Below are 21,786 nucleotides of genomic sequence, written 5' to 3'. Positions count from 1 at the left end.
CAAACATGTTTCAGTCAAAACGAGAAAGTCCAAAAGTAAACCGCTTCCGTTTTGCTTTCTCTATAAAATACCCATAATGTTCTTCAAATTCCATGTGAGCCATGGAATTTTATTAAAAAAATTCCATAGATGTTCATCTGTCCAAACTACAGGTTAAAGCGAAGGTTCACACAAAAATTGAACCTCCGCTTTTCGGAACCCTCCCCCCCTCCGGTGTCACATTTGGCACATTTCAGGGGAGAGGGGGGTGCAGATACCTGTCTAAGACAGGTATTTGCACCCACTTCTGGCATAGACTCCCATGGGAGTCTATGCCTCTTCCCGTCCCCACCGCACTGTCTGCTGGGACACACACGGGTCCCAGAGACAGCGGGGACCAGTTAGGAAGCGCAGCACGACTCGCGCATGCGCAGTAGGGAACCGGGAAGTGAAGCTGCAGTGCTTCACTTCCTGATTCCCTTACAGAGAATGGCAGCGGCAGCACCCGAGGACCGAGGGACGATTCAGTCTCGGGTGCTGACATCGCTGGACCCTGGGACAGGTGAGTGTCCTTATTTTAAAAGTCAGCAGCTGCAGTATTTGTAGCTGCTGACTTTTAATTTTTTTTTTTTTTTTTGCGGGACTCCCTCTTTAATTTGTTCTGTGGAAATAGGGCAAAATCTAATTTTCTCAGGCTATATTCTCTGCATTTTGAAAGTGTAAATGCAAAAATACTGCATTGTGGCCACTAAATGGCACAGAGGAGCATACTTGTTTCCTATGATAGTTAGCTCCATCTAGTGACCATGATGCAATATTTTCGCTTTCTCTTAGTGGCCATGGTCATTGGGTGATGAGTCAAAGTGATGGGAAATCCAAAATGTTACAGCTGTCACCATAACAGGATAAGGGAAATCATCCAGTGATTTTACCTGTTTCAGTGACTTCTTTCCCATCACTTTGGAGAGATTTCCTTTTACTTCCTGTTGTGTCTCTACATAGAGAGCAAAAAAAAAAATAACGGGAGTTTGAATTATTCCTAATATCCAAAATAAACAAAAAAAATAGTTTTGGCTTTAAAAATACTTATTAGAATGTAAATAATTAGCTGCACGTCTAATGCTGTAGCCTTTACCCTTATGTGTGTACAGTGCATAGAGTACTGTAAATCATAATGTTTTTCTATTTTCTACGCTTTCTCTAGTTTGAAAAAAAAAAAAAAAGTTGTATTAACCACTTTTAATACCGGGCACTTTTATCCCCTTCCTGCCCAGGCCAATTTTCAACTTTCAGTGCTGTCGCATTTTGAATGACAATTGAGCGGTCATGCAACACTGTACCCAAACTACATTTTTTATTATTTTGTTCACACAAACAGAGCTTTCCTTTGGTGGTACTTAATCACCACTAGGTTTATTTATTGCAAAATAAACTAAAAAAAGAAAAATTTTGATAAAAAGCAAGTTTTTCTCTTTGTTTCTGTTAAAACATTTTGCCAATAAATAATTGTCCAAATCAGTGTATATTATTTAGTCCGTAGAAATGTTATAAAGTCCACAAACTATGGTATATATCTGATCAATCCTGATGTATTGTCCTAATTTCTTGAGGCCCTAAAATGCCAGGACTGTAGAAATATCCCCCAAATGACCCCTTTTTGGAAAGCAGAGCGTCCAAAGTATTTAGTAAGAGGCATGGCGAGTTTTTTAAGTTTTCATTTTTTGTCTTTTTTTTTTTCCATTTGATTTTCCAAAAAATTAACAACATTTTAAATTTTTTTTGTTTTTTAACACGTCTGGAAAAAGGGTGAAAATACTGTGCTAAACCCAAACAGTCGTAAACAAAAAGCTGCTAACACACAAACAAACCAAGTCTGAGATGAAATACAAAAAATAAGTGTAGCACTAAATAATATCAAAGTGAATCGATAAAAATGTATAGATGTGTATATAAGCATCCAGAACACCTCAATCACAAAGGCGGCATGGATACAAGAAATTGTGAAAAATACATAAATAATATCTAACAACAAAGTGTACCCCAAAGTACTATGGAGTGATGGCAAGAAAAAAGACTAAAAGTCCACATATGAGGTGTCCAAATAATAGGGGAACTTTCTTTTCAATCTTCAACCGAAGTAGAAAATACACCACAGAGTAGGAGAAAACATTCAGATGGGAGGATGGGTACTCTTATCGGATCAGTTGGACGCACATACCATACGGCAGTGCGTCTAAAAGACTTTGGAATACTGGATTCCCAGTAGTGAGATGGTGCCAAAACTGGACGGTATCCTGCCGGCCGCAGACTCCTGAGTGCAGACTCCGATTACACGGTGTGATATGAACCCGCCACACATCTCTCAGATATCTTCTCTTCCCACATTTCTAAAAATAGCGCTGGAAAACGCCTCCCCTGCAGCCCCAGTGTGAAAGCCCAAGTGCTTTCACACTAGAGCCGTGCACTTGCAGGACGTTAGAAAAAGTCCTGCAAGCAGCATCTTTGTAGCAGTTTAGGAGCGGTGTATATACTGCTTCTCCACCGCCCCTGCTCACTGAAATAAATGGGCACCGCTGCCGAAATGCCTGCAAAGCGTTTCGGGAGCGGCGCATTTCGGACGCATTTAACCCTTTCTTTCTTCAGCCGATAGCGGTGGTTAACAGCCAAAAGGCACCACTAAAACGACAGTAAAGCACTGCTACCGTGGCTCGCTGGCAGTGTAAAAGGGCTCTTACAGTGTCATCATATAAATGGTGTGGCATTGATCAGGGACACTGACTGTTGCCAGAATTAAAAAAAAAAAAAAAAAAGTATTTTTTTTTTTTTTTAACACACTTTGACCAGAGCAATATTATGTTTTTAAACATTATGTTTGCTTATAGCAGTGCATTACATTGCTATAAGCAAGCATTTTACTGAATAAAACCGAATTAGCCAGTCCGTTTTGTTGTGATTAGCTGTGATTGGTCAAAGCTAAATTACATTGTACAGATGGGCTGTGCTTGGCCCTGTCTGTACCATGTGATCAAATTAACCAATCACAGCTAGCAACACAATTGTACGCAAAGGATGTCATGAAAGGAAGCCATCAATTGTGTACGACTGTCATGTGACCTGCTGTGATTGGTCACAGCGGTCACATGGTACTGGCAAGGAGCTGGTACGCTGAGAAGTGAAATAAAAAAATTTACGTTCTTAGAAATCCTGAAGGCAGTGCTTGGTTTTTCGGGGCCCCGTATGCAGCTAGGCCCCCAAAAAGTCCCACACATGTGGTATCCCCATACTCAGGAGAAGCAGCTAAATGTATTTTGGGGCGCAATTCCACATATAACCATGGCATGTGTGAGCAATATATCATTTAGTGACAACTTTTTGTAAAAACTTTATTTTTTTATCATTATTCAATCACTTGGGACAAAAAAATTTAATATTCAATGGGCTTAACATGCCTCTCAGCAAATTCCTTGGAGTGTCTTCTTTCCAAAATGGGGTCATTTGGTGGGGTTTTGTACTGCCCTGCCATTTTAGCACCTCAAGAAATGAGATAGGCAGTCATAAACTAAAAGCTGTGTAAATTCCAGAAAATGTACCCTAGTTTGTAAACGCTATAACTTTTGCGCAAACCAATAAATATACGCGTATTGACATTTTTTTTTACCAAGGACATGTGGCCAAATACATTTTGGCCTAAATGTATGACTAAAATTGAGCTTATTGGATTTTTTTATAACAAAAAGTTGAAAATGTCATTTTTTTCCCAAATTTTCGGTCTTTTTACGTTTATAGCGCAAAAAATAAAAACCGCAGAGGTGATAAAATGCCATCAAAAGAAAGCTTGATTTGTGGGAAAAAAAGGACGCAAATTTTGTTTGGGTACAGCATTCCATGACCGCGCAATTAGCAGTTAAAGCGACGCAGTGCCAAATTGTAAAAAGTGCTCTGGTCAGGAAAAGGGTAAATCCTTCCGGGGCTGAAGTGGTTAACCAGCTGGGGACAATAGGCATGCCAAAATGCAAACTGGATAATGGTAGGGGATACTGCGCCACGGAATCTACACACAAAATACAAATGAGAAAAAGGGGGCAGGTGGGTGCCCTGATGATTCAAAAAGAGAAAAGAAGGAATTGCCGCCTCTACATATTGCTACCACCTAGGTGGAGCAAGAAAATGAATTAGAAAGGGTGCAGGTGTGGCGTTATTCCTACTTGAGATGAAAAGTGGGAGCCAGGTAGTGGTGTAAAATTATTGCCTCTTCCAAAAAGATCAGAACCTAGAACTAATTTTGTGAATGAACCAAAGTTTGATCAGTGAAGTTGGGGTGTTGTGTTACGTCTGTATCAAAAACAAAGGAGTGGGGGGTGTGAGAGGTGGTGTGTGAATAGTGCCACACCTGCACCCTTTCTAATCCAAAATGCAAACTACATAGGGAGTGTGTAGTACGCCTTGCCTTTATGTCCCACTGCTGCTTCCCTCCCTAGCAATCAGACCTCACACTTGTTCATAGTCTAGGCACAGGTGCGCTTTAACCACTTGCCAACTGCCTACCCCATATTTACTGCGGCAGGTTGGCTCTATTGCCGGGAAATCACATACCTGTATGTCAATTCCTGCAATAGCCATTGGGGTAGGGCACGATCGCACTGATTGGACACAGAGGATGGCAATCAGCGGGTCCAGCGGACCCAATGTCCGCCTGCCACCCACGATCGTTACCAGGAGAGGCAGAACGGCGATCTGCGTAATGTAAACAAGGCAGATCGCCTTTTTTTTTTTGTTTATAGCGCAAAAAATAAAAATGCAGAGGTGATCAAATACCACCTAAGGAAAGCTCTATTTGTGGGAAAAAAAAGCACACCAATTTTATTTGGGTACAACATCGTACGACCGCGCAATTGTCAGTTAAAGTAACGCAGTGCCGTATCGCAAAAAATGGCCTGTCAGGAAGTGGGTAAAACCTTCTGGGGCTGACGTGGTTAAAGCATTCTTATACTATTTCACATATAAATTTGTTTTGAACACTGAAATCGAATATTCCCAATTATTTTACATCCAAAAATATTTATTAAAAATGTACAGATTTTAAAACTTATAAAAATAACAAATAACGTGGCAGTTAAAATAAACAAAGAATCCATTAATACAAGGAATACAGACAATGCATTCAATTAATTTAAGCTAATAATATTTGTAAATGTGCATGTAGTTGTCTAATATCAAAAATGATAAGTTAGCAAATTTAAATAAAAAAATCAGCAACTTAAAGCAGAACTACACTGCATCTGAGCACCACAAACCAAAAACACTATTTAAATTCATTTTTAATTATTGAAAAGCAAAAATTATCAATCCATCCATGTCTCCATTCTGTATTATGCTGAGAAATCACTTTGAAAAACAACCCCCTACCATTTCTGGCTGTGGCCATCTTGAGTAAGGGCAGATGATTCATGTAGCATTTACTTCCTGGAATCCATCAGCCCTTAGCTCAGACATGCAGGCAGGAGGTGTGCTGACAAAGCCTCTCCCCCGCTCCTGAAGACTTGTGGGATGTAGAACACGGACATGGAAACCAGGAAATAACCAAAGAAATTTTAAAAAATTAAAACAAGCAAGTATGATATGTCTTCACCTAAATATTTACTAATGCTAGCAGCATAAGGATTCAAATTAGTTAATGATGATGGAGAGCATGAAGTTTCACGTTAAGTGAACTTGGTCTGGCTTAAAAAAATGCCCAAGGCAACTGTGCTGAAGAGTTGTCACTTTGTGTTGCCTGCAAGTAGGAGCCTAACCCGTTTTCAGTTCAAGACTAATGTCCACATCAAAATGAAGCCACACCTTTGTCAGCGGTTAGGGTTACCCCTTGTCATTCAAATGTCAATCATCAGAGCATTACATGGCAATAGAAGCTCTAGCTGTTGACTTATGAGTTATTAAGGCCATACATGTGTTGAATTCCAAACGATTTGTCGATCGCAAACTTCATGAATTTTGTAATCCGATGGTGCCACCATTGATTTTGAAATTCGACCAACCAAGCCCTTAAATTTCACCTCATGTTGTTGCGGAAAAGAAAACGTGGCCGAGAATCTTCTTTTCTTTCCAAGTCACAGCTCATGCACATTTGTTTTTCAAATGATATTTCTCGCATAATTCTCCCATCGCTTTTCAAAAAACTTCCAACATGCCTGATCACTCAAATTCGTTGGCCACACAAAAATCAGCTGTTGGTGTGGCCCCACTGATGGTCGAAAATCTAATGATTATTCAAAGTTGTGATTTTCAAACAAAAAATCGTTCAGAATCCGACATGTGTATGGCCAGCATTAGTCATGGGAGTTTTATTTAAATGTGGAAAAAAAGTTGAGGCCCTAAGACACCAGCCTAAGATACAAGGGGCTACACAAAGACCAATGGATTGATTTGAAAAATTAACACAAGCATTTGTAATCCAAGGCACATTTGGGCATTGTCAGATACAGGTCTGTAAGGCTCTCTGATATGTTTGTTAGGATGAGACACATACAAGTGTCTTTCCTGCCCTGTTTGATCCTGAGTGAAGGACTCAAATCGGGCAGACTTAATAAAAGAAAAAAAAGGATTTTTTTCCACAGCTTAGTTAATGTGGTAAAAATGCACTTGGCAAAAAATACCCAATCACGTCCAAGAGAAATAAAAAAAAAAAACAAAAAAAAACAAAACTGTATTGTTGCCTGCACATACCGTATTTATTGCCGTATAACACACACCCTAACTTTAAGGGCACTTTAACAGCCCCCTGCACAGGACATGGACCCCTTTCCCTGCACATCACACAGCCCCCTTTCATTATAAAGCCCCCCCCCAGTCTCCTGGGAGAACGCTGCCAGCATACTCTACAGTTGAGAAAACATCACTGCCAGTCCCTTCACATACACTGCTCCTCCTGTGTCACTGTCATTGTAAATCGAAGCTTCTAAAGACTTCAATTAACAATGCTCTATTGTGGACCCGGTCATGTGACTACTCTCCTTAGCTGCTTTATTGACGGTCACATGACCGCTCTCCTCCAATCAAAAGCTACACTCGAAGAGGAGGCGGAGCGGGAGGAGGAGAGTGGCCAGAACGAGTGGCGCTGATTGAGGTATTAGAGGCTTCGATTTACATGGAGAGTGACACAGGAGAAGCGGTCTAAGAGAAAGGGCTGTCAGTAATGTTTTCTTATACACCGATAAAAACGGTAACTGGATGATGAAAATGAGTAGAGCTTCTCTACATCCTATAAGGGAAAGGGTAAATTCCCTTGCAAAGTGAACCAAGCATTTGCCTTTAGTAAGTCAACCGCAATTTCTTCATACAAGGCCGGTTTAATCTTTGAAAACACTGCATTTTGGATATTCAAATGTTAATCTGCTGCCATCAGTGGGAAGTATTATTCACAAACTGAAGCTACTACATGTAATTCTAACAACAGAACTCAGAAATATTAATATTTCTACTCTTTCATCTGGTATGTTTGTAACATTGGCTTATCTTCTTAAAACATAAATTAATTTCTTCAAAATATTCTTGATAACTTTTGAAGTGCACAATTCCTGCACCTTATCACATTTTTGTGAGGAGAAAAAAAAAAAAAATAATTTCACGTTGACCACCCACGTAATACATATGCCACGTGAAGTGGTTCTAAAGGCTCAAGGTTTTTCACCTCAACGCAGTCTATGCATTAAAGTAAAAAACCTTCTGGGTGCAGTTCTGCCCCCCCCCTAATACTTAGCTGAGCCCCATCTCGATCCAGTGATGAGCACTAGAGCAGTGGCACTTCAGGATCTCTCTCTTCTCATTGGCCCACACAGCAGCGAGAGTCATTGATTCCTGCTGCTGTTAATCACAGCCAGTGAGCCAACAAGGCTAGAAACAAGCGTGCTCGAGTGTCCCCTTAGCAAGAGGTTTACTATTGGGGACACTCGACATGGGGGTTTGGGACACCCAAAAAGAGGAGGATCGGGGCTGCTCTGTGCAAAACCAATGCACAGAGCAGGGGAGTTTAACAAGTTTTTATTAGCTTTCCTTTGGAAACACTTTAAAACTACTTTTGACTGTGCTTGCTAATGATCTGCCAGGTAGGATCCATGCTGCCTCTACCTTTCCAAGTAGAAGCGTTTTTCTGGCTACTTCCATATACCTGTGTGACTCTTCTGTTAGCTTCCTTTTCATTTAGATCGCTTTCATACTGGAGGCGTTTTTCAGACACTTTAATGCTAAAAATAGCGCCTGTAAAATGCCTCATCTGCAGTCCTAGTGTGAAAGCCTGGGTGCTTTCCCACTGAGATGCTGCACTGGCAGGACGTTAAAAAAAAAGTCCTGCAAGCAGCATCTTTGGGACGCTTTAGGAGCAGTGTATACATCTCTCCTAAAGCGCCCCTGCCCATTGAAATCAATAGCCAGCACAACCGAAGTGCTTGCAAAGGGAGCCTTTGCAGGCGCTTTTAACCCTTTATTTGGCTGCTAGCGGGGGTCTAAAGTGCCCCACTAGCGGCCGAAAAGCACCTCTAAAACTACGGTAAAGCGCCGCTAAGAACTAGTGATGCCCTACTGCCAACGCGGCCGCCCTGTCAGTGTGAAAGGGCTCTAAACGTTATAGAAGTACCTAAAATAAATAAATCCTCAAGCAAGAAATAGAATATAAGCTTCTATTTTCTAGGAGAGTCAAGAAAGATGCCAAAATAAACAATTCACAATTTTTGGATGCTTGCCTATAAATAAATCGTAATTTTATCTTATTTTTTGTTATAGCCAGGAACCATACCTTTAAAAAGAAGATTATTGTTTATGCAGAGAAATAGATCTTTGCATGCAAGTTCCTTGGCTAGAATATTCCTGTGGAACAGTACCCCCCAGTGGTAAAGAGAAAAACTGCAAAATTCCTATGTAATAATACTAAAACCTAGTATGTATAAAGCTACAATAAAACCCTAAGTATTCTGGGTTGAGTCCTCAAAAAAATAAATATTAAAAAAAAAAGAAAAAAAAACACAACAATGGTCTACTGCAGATTTTGTTTAAATTCTAGGAAGGTGTATCCTGCTTAGAAGTTAATGGCAGCACATGTAAAATGCACAGTGATGGAAACAGTTACAGAATGCAATGCATAGGTGTAAATGCAGCCTAAGCAAAAAAGATTTCTTAGGACCTCTTGGACTCACAGAAATATTTTTATCTATTTATTACAAGTACTTTTATAGTGCCTCAATTAATGCAGCATTTTACACATAGATAGAGAGATGATTATATATATATATATATATATATATATATATATAAATATAAAAAGAACAGTCACATTAGCGCCTGTATAGCGCCTGTAAAGAGCCTCTCCTTCAGTCTGAAAGCCCGAGTGCTTTCAGGACTGTGAAAAAAGTCCTGCAAGCCGCATCTTTGCAGCGCTGTATACACCGCTCCCCACTAGCAGCCGCCTCAGTGTGACAGTAGCCTTTGTTAGCTCAATCTAAGATCCCTCACATTCACACATACTATAGCCAATTTAGACAGGAGCCATTTACCTACCAGCAAATGAGATATTTCATTATACGGATAATTAAGAACTCCAGACAATTATAAAAAAATACAATTTAAGTTATGTTTTCGCATGCAAAAATCATTAAATGTATTTTTACATGTGTAGGGGACTCTATTTTGACATTATCCTCCTGTAATCCCCTCTACAGCAGCACCGGGAAGTGGAATGGCAGCCTTTAATAGCATATCTACAGTTGAAATGTAAAACCATATATTAATTTCCACATAGAAATAATTTAAATACAATTCTTATGAACCTGAACATAGCTTGCTGCAGGCAGCAAGGTACTATGAGATTAGGGCTGAAACAACTAATCGATTAATCGACAACTAATCGATTATGAAAATAGTTGTCAACTATTTTCATAATCGATTAATCGGCCAGCCGATTAGTTGGCCTGCATATTGAATGCAATATTTGTTTACATATCAGGAAATACACTGCAGCACACATACTGCTCTGTACACTATCCATACATGTCACTAAGTGCCTGAGCACTTGTGAATGTGCGAGGAGCAATGCCTCATGGGACATGTAGTCCTGGGCAGCAAGTGAGTGGGTCTAAAGGCAGAAGTTTTTTTTACCTTGCTATAGGGTCACGCTATACTATAATTTGCAGCTTGCTATTGGGGCACTCTGAAGGCAGGAGGAGCCAGAAGCATCGGTGGGGAGAAGAATCAGGACTGCTCTGTGCAAAACCATTCCACAGAGCATATAAGTATGTTTGTTGTTTTAAAAAATAATTACTTTAAAGACTGTGCAGGGAAGATCAGCATCTGAACCCAGAGAAGGTGGAGGATGATAGACTGGAGGTAATAGAAGGCATTACAATTACATTTAAAGTAAACTTTTATATGGAGGCAAGCCACATTACGTGGGAGCAGGGCACATTTCAAGGAGGCAGGAAATATTACATGAGGGCAGGGCACATGGGAACAGGGCACATTACAGGGGGCAGGGCACATTACATGCGCCCCAGTGTGAGAGGGGTCTAAATAAAAAACGTGATCTGAGTCTTATGATATTTACCAGATTCAACCTCCAATAGTATATACCGTATATCTGTTCTGTCTGTTATTCTCAGAGTGGATTAGAGATTTTGCTCCCTAACCATATAGTTGGTTATTTATATTTACCATAGAGATTTTTAAGAATAAATTGCCTTTTTTTTTAAACTTTACATATTAAATTATGCACCACACTTTTTTTAAGGTTATTATCCGATTAATCGAAACAATAAAATCGGTCAACTAATCGATTATGAAAATAATCGTTAGTTGCAGCCCTACATGAGATATGCAGTCCTTCGAGAATAAAAAAAAAATAATAATAAAAACAGATTTTTACAAAACCATCAGTGGCCCTGAATCTGCATTTTTAAAAAGAGAAGTTAGGATTTTTTTTTTTTTTCAAGAATCATACTTACCTACAGTAGGTGGATGCAGAATCGCTCCAATGCTGCATCAGCCCCCTGCTGCCTCCAAGACCGAGAACCAAGCAGTCAAACACCCCTCCTCCACGAGCAGAGAGCTGGTGACTGTCAGTCACTGCTATCTGCTCTGCCTTCACCCCCCCACACGCTCAATGGAGGGGTGGGAGTGGCCAGCTCAGGCTCTCAGTGGCTCGCTGAGAGGCTGAGCCAGGTGCCGATTCAGGGTTATGGACTGATTCTGGCCATAAGGTCATGATCTTTCCCCAGCCTGGACAGGCTCTGGATGTCAGCCGACAGCAAGCTGCAGCCCACCGTTTGCTGAAAACAGATCACAAGAGTGCAGAACGAACTTCACACTGTGATACACAGGAGAACTATAGCCAAATGAGCTTTGGCTGTACTTCTCCTTTAATAACCTGAATTTTCCCTCTTAACTGTTATGACAGCACAGCTTCATCTTTTAGGAAGAGCCATGTTACCTTTTAGTTACTTTTAGGTACTCTCCCCCGCTCAGGGTAAAAGTGTAAACTTTTATCTCCTGCCTCCGACTAACATTGATAGCCAACATACATAGCATTATGAAAACAGTTTCTGCCAGGATTACATCCAAGAAAATGAAATAAATGTGGTAAAAAGGTCAGTTTTGCTTCAGCATCCTAGGAAGGAGGGATTTTCAGCACTGAGCTGAAGCAGGAAATAACAGTCACTGTGGGACTTCTAGCCCCATGTGTCTTCTAAAAAGGTCAAAACACCAGTAATGCCACATACACACGGTCGGACTTGCCAACAGACAAGCTCCATTGGAAAAATTTAGAGCATGTTCTCTATCCAAGTCCGTCAGAAATGCCAACAAAAAAAGTCCGATAGGGCATACACACGGTCGGATTATCTGACCAAAAGCTCCCATCGGACTTTTTCTGTCGGAAATTCCGACCGTGTGTACGTGGCATAAGTGTTAGGATACAGCTATTTCCGAGTGGCAACTATGGCTAGTGGATATTCTATTACAAATATTGATGAGTGGAGATTTAGATTATTACAAATGGCCACTAACTGGTTCTGTTTAATGTGAATGTGAGACAATACTGAAAAGGGTACATCCACACAAAAGAAAAAAAACTTTTTTTAAATTTGCTATTTCAGTTACCATAGTTTTATTGTAGAAATGTATATTTCAGAGACTTTAAAAATTAGGAGAGCACCAGGATGAAAATCATTACCAGCCCAAACATCTAGTGCTTTGCCCATCCAAAAGCATTACTGCATACAAAGATTGCGTTAAATTTTCAGGCGTTTTTTGTTTTTTTTGTTTTTTTCGTTTTTTTCAAGAAAACATTGCAAAAAGGCAACAATGTGTGAATTGCAAATATCCATAACATACAATCATACGCAAGTACCCTTTAAACTGACCCATCTACAGTACACCGAAACCAACTGGCTGCCCAGAGTAACTGCTCTTTGCATTGTCCTGCTATGTAGGCACAACAATGTGCACCCTGTTACTTTTTGAATGTGGACCTGAATGTGGTTATGTCATAGATAATAAAATGCTTACCGACCTCAGGTGCAGTATACGTCAACGTTTATCTGCATGCACATACATATATGTATATATACACTTTTTTCTTTGTATAAAAAGGTCTGTTTTTCTGTAATGTATATACGTAAACAATTAACATAATTATCCTTTTGTAAAACTGGTCATAAACATATATACATAAGACCAGTTCTGTTGTGTTGATAGCCACGCAGAACAACACAGAATCTGCTCTGTAGATTGAAAGCCACAGTCCCTCTGTTATTCTGCTCAGTCAATGCCCTCCTCCTCATCTCTCTGATCCTGGTATTTCATGTAGGAATCTCCTTCAGGGTTATAAGGTTCCATCTTAATATTCAGCTTCTCAAATAGTCTTTGAGCTGCAAACTTGGCCTGTTTTTCCTGAAAGATATAAAAATAATACAATCATCAACACAAACTCAGTTTGATCACTTTTGAATTTAGTAGCCTCGTTGCCATTGCCGGTCACCTCCGTGTTTATTTTCTAGCGCTATTAAATAAAAAAAAAAAAAAAGGAAGAGGATTCTATAATATATATATATCAAAACTATGGGATATTTTTATGGCATTTTTATTACATTTTTTTTTACCAGTAATGGTGGCAATCAGCAATTTTTAGCGGGACTATGACACTGCGGCGGACAAATCAGACACCTGACACTTTTGAAACTTTTTTGGGAACCAGTGACATTATTACAGTGATCAGTGCTAAAAATATGCACTGTTACTGTACTAATGACACTGGCAGGGAAGGGATTAGCATCAGGGGTGATCAAAGGGTTAGGTGTGTCCCGAGGGGGTGCTTGCCAACTGTGTGGGGGATTGTCTGACAGGATGAAGACAGATCCGTGTTCCTGCTTAGCAGGAACACAAGATCTTTATCTTCTTCCCTGTCAGGCCGATCGCTGTTCTGCCTCACTCGGGAACGACCGCGGGTCGCCGGACCTGCTGATTGGACAGAGGGGGAGCCAATAATTTTATTCATTTTCTTTTTAGGTGTAAGAAGTTAGCCCGACACCACTCAAGGAGAGCCTTACCCCCTTGCAATACAGTTGTGCTCATAAGTTTACGTACCCTGGCAGCATTTATGATTTCTTGGCCATGTTTCTGAGAATATGAACAACACAAAAACTTCTCTTTCACTCATGGTTAGCGTTTGGCTGAAGCCATTTATTATCAATCAACTGTGTTTTACTCTTTTTAAATCATAATCAGAAGGTAATTTCCCCATTTTGATGTCTAAGTAGGTTATATGAGATTTGGCTACTGTGAAAGGTGAATGGGGGGCCCAAGGAGGGTTTGAGAGGGTGCCTATGGGGAGGATTTTGCTTTTAATATAGTTAATGCGGAGACCCGAACAAAGTTTAAATTATTTGAATATTGTTTTAAATTGTGGACATGACAGAGGAGGGATTCGCTGAGAAGATAAGAACATCATCACAAGGAGGGAGGTGCGTAGTTCATGTTCGCCAATGCTGATCCCATGTATTGGGGCCTTTTGGGTTAAATATCTAGAAAGGGGAATTCGTCAGAGAGGAGGCCGGCTACCACCAGTCTGGCCGCGGGGGGATGTGTACGTAGCGTTTACGAGATATTTGAAGGTTCCAGTAAACCCTATTTTTGACATGGCCATCAAAAGCCATTTGAAGCTAATCTAATCAAAGGCTTTCTCCATGTCTAGGGGGATGATGGCGAAGTGTGTCCCCCCCCGGGTTGCATTTAGCATGTTCTAGAATCATTATTACCTTTCAAATATTTAACGTGGCTGTTCTCCCTATCACAAACCCTGACTGAGCAGGATGCCTCAGAGAAGGAATGATGGTGGCCAGTCTGGGGGCAACAATTTTAGAGAGGATTTTAACGTCCAGGTTTAAAAGTGAAATGGGTCGATAGGAGCCTGGTTCTAGGGGGTCTTTTCCCTTCTTCAAGAATAATTTGATGATGGCCTGATTCCCCGTAGGTAAGTCGGGGCCACCTGACCATATACCCCTGTAGACATTGAGGAGCGTGGGTTCTGTTATTTTTTGCAGGGTTTTATAGAATTCCCCTGTAAACCCACCAGGGCCCAGTGCTTTAGAGGGAGCTAGATTGCGAATGGTTGTAGATATTTCGGAGAGGGAAATGGGTGCATTTAGGGCCTCAAGTTGGGAAGGAGTGACCGTTGGTAGAGATATTTTATCGAGGAAAGATTGTGCAACTTTTTTGTCTATGGGGTCAGTGGCATACAGTGATGAATAGTATTGTAGCATGACTTTATTGATTTCCTGTTGCAAGGTTTTAAATGGTGCCTGAGGTGTCTCGTAAAGAGTTGATATGGGTAGGGCAGAAAGGGCCTTTGCAAAGCCTTGCCAGCAATTTGCCTGCTTTGTTGCCAAATTTGTGGAGATTGACGTCCATATGGGCCCTTTTTGCCAGTTCGAGCGTATCTGCCCAGGTTTCAAAAGCTCTTTATGCTACCTGCCATTCAGTTTTGTTTTCAGGGGAGTCTAGGGCATATAGAGAACATTGTGCCAGTTGGAGTCTGAAACTAGCCATCTTATAATTTGCTAGGGGATTTTTTTTTTTTTTTGTAAGAAGCGGCATAAGAAATGATCCGGCTTCTAAGGAAAGCCTTGCCAGCGTTTGTTATGAAATGAATAAATAAAGTGATGCGCTTGTATTGTCTATTTGTTAATGTACTCCCTCTTGTGCCTATTATGTATTTCTAAAATAGGTGAAACATTGTGTAAAACTTTTGTTATATAGTATCTTGTGTTTAAATAACAACTCAATTATAAAGACACATATACAGGGATATGTTTCAGGAGATACTGTGTTCCGAGCCCTTTTCTGTTAAACACTCCCAAAAAACTTACAGCCAGTGGTTCCTAATAAAAATATATCTATTATATAGCATGAAGTTTTTGGTGATCAAAGTCAAATCTAAGTAATTAATCCACCAGATTACATTAAAATGATACCTCCTCCTCTGATAATTGCGATTATCTGTGATGAGTTGGCTGTAGAAAACTCTTTCCATGCTTCCTCCATGTATTGTTGGAAGTCTAAGTTGTTATGGAGATAGGAAGGAAAACGCCATATTCTGGGGTTGGGATGTAGGTCGGGGTTGTCGAGAGTACCTGAAATTGGGGCGTGGTCCGATATGGCTATGTTATGGATATCTGCTCCAGAGATTATTGTGACAAGACTGTCAGTACAGAAAAGGTAATCGATTCTAGTGAAGAGGTCGTGGAAGTGGAGAGAATCCATTGTGGATGCGAAGTGTGTTAAATCAGTGTTGTGAGTTGTGGATAGTTTGCGAGGGCGTTTGGGAGTGGATCTGCCATCTGTCGGGTGTAGAGTGGTGTTGAAGTCCCCCCTAATATATGGGGGATGTGCGGGTTGCGTAGTGGCCAAGTGGAGATCTCAAAGAATTTTTTACCAGGGTTATTGGGGGCATAAATATTGGATATCACAAGATCTGTTCCCTAAGCGAATATGTGCAGAGAGGAAACGACCCTGGCTGTCGGTGTCTACAGACTTGACTTAACAGGGGAGGTTTTTATGAATCAAGATGAGAACCCCTGCTTTGCGTCCAACTGCATTGGATCCCAGGACAGTGCCTACCCCATAGTTTTCATATACATAGGCAATGTCGGTTTTAAATCTCTTAAGATGGCGAAGGATTTTAAGTCTCTTGATGGGGGACCTAAGCCCTTTTACGTTCCAAGAGGCGATTTTCATAGGGGGAAAGTTTTTTGGGGGATTTGGGCTAGTATTATGGTTGCATTGGGTTCTGATCTGAAGGGAGGAACTGTTGCTTTAGTGTGGAGTGATGTGTTTTTCATATGATAGTTAACGGCTACCTGAGTGTCTGGTGTTTGATGGGAGGTATAGGGTAGAGGTGAGTGAAGTGGGGAAGGATTTGGAGGGGTAAAAGAAGCACGAAATAAACAAACATAGTACTAAACATTGAAAGAACTTTTTTCTGCATGGGTTCACTGTATAGGCCAGCACCCAGAACTGACCCGAATGATGCAGCGGAGGCTTGCCCAAAGCTCAATGATATCAATCACAGCAAGCTCGGGTTATGTAAGAGGGAGAGAGGTGGCTGTATGCAGTAATACTATAGGGGTGATTTCAGAGCAAAGTAGATAGAATAAGGTTAAATATAACACAAATAATACATAATATCAAGGCCTGCCAGTTTGTTGGAGGCTATAACAGAGGAGAACGTTATTGTAGGTGGGAACCAACAAGGAAGCTAACATGCGCCCGTTAGTGGTCAGTGCGGATTCTTGCTTCTCTGAGTCAAAGAGGAGTAGATCAATGGTCAGGTCCAGAGAATCTGAGACCCTTTGGAGAGTCTTTCCATGGACTTCTTTGGTCCAGAGGGCGATTATTCGGGGCAACCCTGGACGAATGGTTGGAGTGTGGATCTGCGTGTAGTGTACGCAGGAAGACTTTCGCTTCAGAAGGATAGCTGGTCACCGTTGGAGGCCTTAAGGTTAAGAATTGCAGGGAAAGCTAAAAGGTGAATTTTACCTGTCGCTGGTGGAGTTCCGTGCAGATGTATTGGAAAGCTTTCCTTTTTTTAGAGACTTCGATGGAGTAGTCTACAAAGATCAGGACTTTGATTCCGTCTATTTGAAGGGATCTAGACTGCATGAATTTTTGCAGGATAGTGGCTTTGTCCAAGTAGTTTAAGTATTTGGCAATGATCGGTGGCGCGTTCATGCGGTGGGCGCGTTCTACTGTACAGGGGCCTAGAAGGCCTAAAGCATCAGGAGCAGAATTCAGTGAGGGCTGATGCTTGTAGGGAGGAGAGGCTGAGGAAGCCGTGGAGGGGTGTGGGGTCGGGGGGGGGGGGATTGTCACCGTGGAGGGGTGAGTGTGGGCGGACCTGGGGGGTCTTACTATGTTTGTTTTGGTGAGATATGGGGGGGGGGGGTACTTTGATGAGATATCAGAGGTCTAAACAGACCCCCATATCTTTTTTTTTTGAGACAGAGAAAGGGACTGAAGATAGTCCCCTTTCTCTACATGAATGAATGGAATAGAGATTCCATTCATTCATGAAATGACAGTCTGATACATTGTAACACTCGCGGTTACAATGATCAGCTGTCAGTGGATAAAGCAGTGATCGCTGCCTATATCCATTGTACAGGGAGGGGAGGGGGTTAATGTATACCAAGCCCCCCCAAGCCACAACTTCACCCCCACCGCACTGTTTGCCCCCCCCCCCCCCCTCCCCTGCAATCTCTAGGCTGACAGATCAGGAGATCTGTGCAGGGAGAAGCTGCAGGCGGAGGTAGGGAAGGAGGGATGCCGCTCGGAGTGGCCATGGATTGGGGGTATTTGGAGGGAGTGATCAAAGGTACACACCGGGACCCCCCCCAAGCCCCATGCAGCACCTGAAGCAAGCGGGAGCAGCAGAGGAGGGGGAGAAGAAGAAGAAGAAGAGGGTGAAGGGGATGAGAGAGGAGAGTGGGAGAAGTAGTTATAAGTGGAAGTTAGTGGCGGGAGGTGGAGAGCCAGAGGACAGGGAGGCGGTGGGGTGGCGTGCGTGGGGGGCGGTCACATTAGGGGGTTAATAACTCTGATTAGCGGGTTGTAATCAGTCTGATCAGAGTTATAGAATTGTTCAGCAGAGTCTGCTGAACAATTCTGATATAAGCTTATGGTCATTAAAGTGACCATAAGCTTATAGGAGAGGAAGAAATTAGGTCCGTACGGTGTACAGACTTGCCCATGAAAGGGTTAAAGCAGAACTATACAAAGACTCATCATTAAGTATTTGCATTGGCACTGCTTTAACCATTTGTCTACAGGGCACTTTTACCCCCTTTCTACTCATGACAATTGCGCGGTCATGTGACACTGTACCCAAATTAAATTTTTATCTTTTTCCCCACATAAATAGAGCTGTCTTTTGGTGGTATTTAATTACCACTGGGCTTTTAATTTTTTGCTAAATGAACAAAAGTCGGGAAAAAAAAAAAAACAAACACACGTTTTTATAGTAGGTTATAAAATTTTGCAAACAGGAAATTTTTCTCCTTCACTAATGTGCGCTGATGGGGCTGCACTGATAGGATTTGCTGATGGGCACTGATCATCAATGCCCTGATTATCAGTGTAGATGTCATTTTCAAAGAAGATGGTTATCGGCTCTCTTCTCTGATCCTCATGCTGTCAGCATGAGAAAAGGAGTGCTGATAATCGGCTTCTGTTGACATCCGTGATCAGCTGTGATTGGACACAGCTAATCACATGGTAAAGAGCCACTGATTGGCTCTTTACCCCCAATCTGTGATCAGCAGTGTCCTCCGGTGCCCTGCGCGATCATATGACGGCGTCCCAAAACTAGCCGACCGCACTGTAGACGTCATTTGGCTATAGGGCAGTTGGCAAGTGGATAAAGTCTTAGTTCAACGTTTGAGGGAAATAAAAAAACAAAAACAGGAGGAGTACAGTGTTGGTTCACTTTTTCAGATAAATTAAATGGTGAAAACTTCAATGATGTCTCTTCTAAATGTAAATGATCCGTTACTATACAAATATTGGGCTTCTGAATGCAGCTTGTCTGATATTCATTCTATGGACTTCCCTGAATGGCTAGCAATGTGCATAACACTGTACCTCTGTCTACCAAATTCCAAGGAACACCATCACTTGACATTGTGTGGAGATTTAATAAAACTGGTGCAGCTGTGCATAGTAACAAATCAGCTTCCAGGTTTTATTATCAAAACATAATTGAACAAGCTGAAGTTAGCATCTGATTGGTTACTGTGCACATCTGCACCAGATTCTGTGTTTTAGTACAGTGCATCCGGAAAGTTTTCACAGCGCTTCACTTTTTCCACATTTCGTTATGTTACAGCCTTATTCCAAATTGGATTAAAGTCATTATATTCCTCAAAATTCTACAAACAATACCGCATAATGACAACCTGAAAGAAGTTTGTTTAAAATCTTTGTAAATGTATTAAAAATAAAAAAATAAAATCACACGTACATAAGTATTCACAGCCTTTGCTCAATACTTTGTTGAAGCACCTTTGGGACCAATTACAGCCTCAAGTCTTTGTGAATATAATGCTACAAGCTTGGCACACCTATTTTTGGGCAGTTTCTCCCATTCTTTGCAGGACCTCTTAAGCTCCATCAGGTTGGGGGGAGAGCGTCGGTACGCAGCCAATTTCAGATCTCTCCAGAGATGTTCGCTCTGGAGCAGGTTTTCATCAAGGATGTCTCTGTACATTGCTGCATTCATCTTTCCCTCGATCCTGACTAGTCTCCCAGTTCCCGCCACTGAAAAACAACCCCACAGCATGATGCCTTCACCACCCTGCTTCACTGTAGGGCTGGTATTGGCCAGGTGATGAGCGATGTTTGGTTTCCTTCCGACAATACGCTTGCCATTCAGGCCAAAGAATTCAATTTTTGTTTCATCAGACCAGAAAATTTTGTTTCTCGTGGTCTAAGACTCCTTCAGGTGCCTTTTGGCAAACTTCAGGCAGGCTGTCATGTGCCTTTTACTGAGGAGTGGCTTCTGTCTGGCTACTCTACCTCACAGGCCTGATTGGTGGAGTGCTGCAGAGATAGTTGTTCTGGAAGGTTCTCTACTCTCCACAGAGAAACGCTGGAGCTCTGTCAGAGTGACCATCGGGTTCTTGGTCACCTCCATGATTAAGGCCCTTCTCCCCCAATAGCTCAATTTGGCCGAAGAAGAATCCTGGTGGTTCAAAACTTCTTCCATTTACAGATGACGGAGGCCACTGTGCTCGTTGGGACCTTCAAGCGCTGCAGAAATTTTTCTGTACCCTTCCTCAGATCTGTGCCTCGATACAATCCTGTCTCGGAGGTCTACAGACAATTCCTTGGACTTCATGGCTCTGTTTGCGCTCTGACATGCACTTTTAACTGTGGGACCTTATATAGAGACAGGTGTGTGCCTTTCCAAATCATATCCAATCAACTGAATTTACCACAGGTGGACTCCAATAAGTTGTAAAACAACATCTCAATGATGATCAGTGGAAACAGGATGCACCTGAGCTATATTATGAGTGTCATAGCAAAGTCTGTGAATACTTATGTACATGGGATTTTTTTGCAAAGATTTCAAACAAACTTCGTTCAGGTTGTCATTATGTATGTTTGTAGAATTTTGAGGGAAATAATTAATGTAATCCATTTTGGAATAAGGCTGTAACATAACAAAATGTGGAAAAAGTGAAGCGCTGTGAATACTTTCCAGATGCACTGTAAATGTCCCCCTGTATAGTGTACTGACACCCTTGACTGTGAACACAGATTTATGGTGCCTAGAACAGATGAAAACATTTATAAATCCTGTATAATAATTATAAAGGAGTATTGCACAGCACATGATGAGGGAGAATATCTACAAGCAGAATACATAGAATGCAAAATAAGAGACCTTGGGGGATATTTACTAAAACTGGAGCATTCAGAATCTGATGCAGCTGTGCATGGTAACCAGTCAGCTTCTAACTTCAGCTTGTTCAGTTAAGCTTTCACAATAAAACCTGGAAGCTGATTGGTTTCTAAGCAGAACTACCAGATTTTGCACTCTCCAGTTTTAGTAAATCTTTCCCCTTGTCTAATGCGGCATATTATCCAGTACACTAGCAACTTATCTTCCATTTGATATACATATGTGGTTGCTTTAACATAAATGTTCCTGGTGTTCCTATACTTTCCATTGAAAAGAAAAAAAAAAAAAAAAAAAAACATACCTCATATCTCTTGTTCTGTTCTATCTGTAGAGTCAGAGATTCCTCAAGAGGTAGTTGCAGGGCTGGTAAGTAATGGAGTGGTGGAAGTCTAGCTGCAGTGATGTCATCCAGATGTTTCCTGTCCTGAGCTCTTCTCTCTTCCGCAGACAGCCTAAGTGCCCTCTCTCCTGGTGACTGATCGGGGGTTGAGGAATTGGAGTTCGACGGCAACCTGAAAATAAATATAATAATTGCTTGGGTGACTAATATACTTAATGGCTTTCTGTGAAAGATGAAAATATCACTAATTAAAATGTATGAGCTTTAATGAAAACATAGATCACACAGCTCAATGTGCTCATTAAAGCTACCTGGCTTTCTGAAACAAAAATCCACTGATAAATTAGGCCCCCCATCCTTGAAAAACAGAGAAGAGCAGCTTTATGGTCACACTTCACAAATAATTTCTTTTTTTAAGGTCCAAAGCCTTAAAGCTGACTAGGGTTGTCCCGATACCACTTTTTTAGGA

The 21,786-nt window shown here is 41.3% G+C and overlaps 1 protein-coding gene across 1 annotated transcript in view; it reads right to left on the bottom strand.

Annotated features, from left to right (window-relative positions):
- Nucleotides 1-5,068: 5,068 nt before the first annotated feature.
- The window catches only part of POLR2M (RNA polymerase II subunit M), a 41,788-nt gene continuing 25,070 nt past the window's right edge, over nucleotides 5,069-21,786 (bottom strand). The window contains exons 3-4 of the mRNA XM_073618807.1: nucleotides 21,279-21,489; nucleotides 5,069-12,909 (exon numbers count right to left, since the gene is read on the bottom strand). Coding sequence (XP_073474908.1) covers nucleotides 12,778-12,909; nucleotides 21,279-21,489 — 343 coding nt within the window. The 3' untranslated portion in view covers nucleotides 5,069-12,777. The remainder of the gene's footprint in view (nucleotides 12,910-21,278; nucleotides 21,490-21,786) is intronic.

Source organism: Aquarana catesbeiana, linkage group LG03 (assembly GCF_042186555.1).
Source record: "Aquarana catesbeiana isolate 2022-GZ linkage group LG03, ASM4218655v1, whole genome shotgun sequence".
Taxonomy (NCBI): domain Eukaryota; kingdom Metazoa; phylum Chordata; class Amphibia; order Anura; family Ranidae; genus Aquarana; species Aquarana catesbeiana.
The sequence above is the reverse complement of the archived record's forward strand: the minus strand, read 5'-3'. Positions and strand labels throughout refer to the sequence as shown.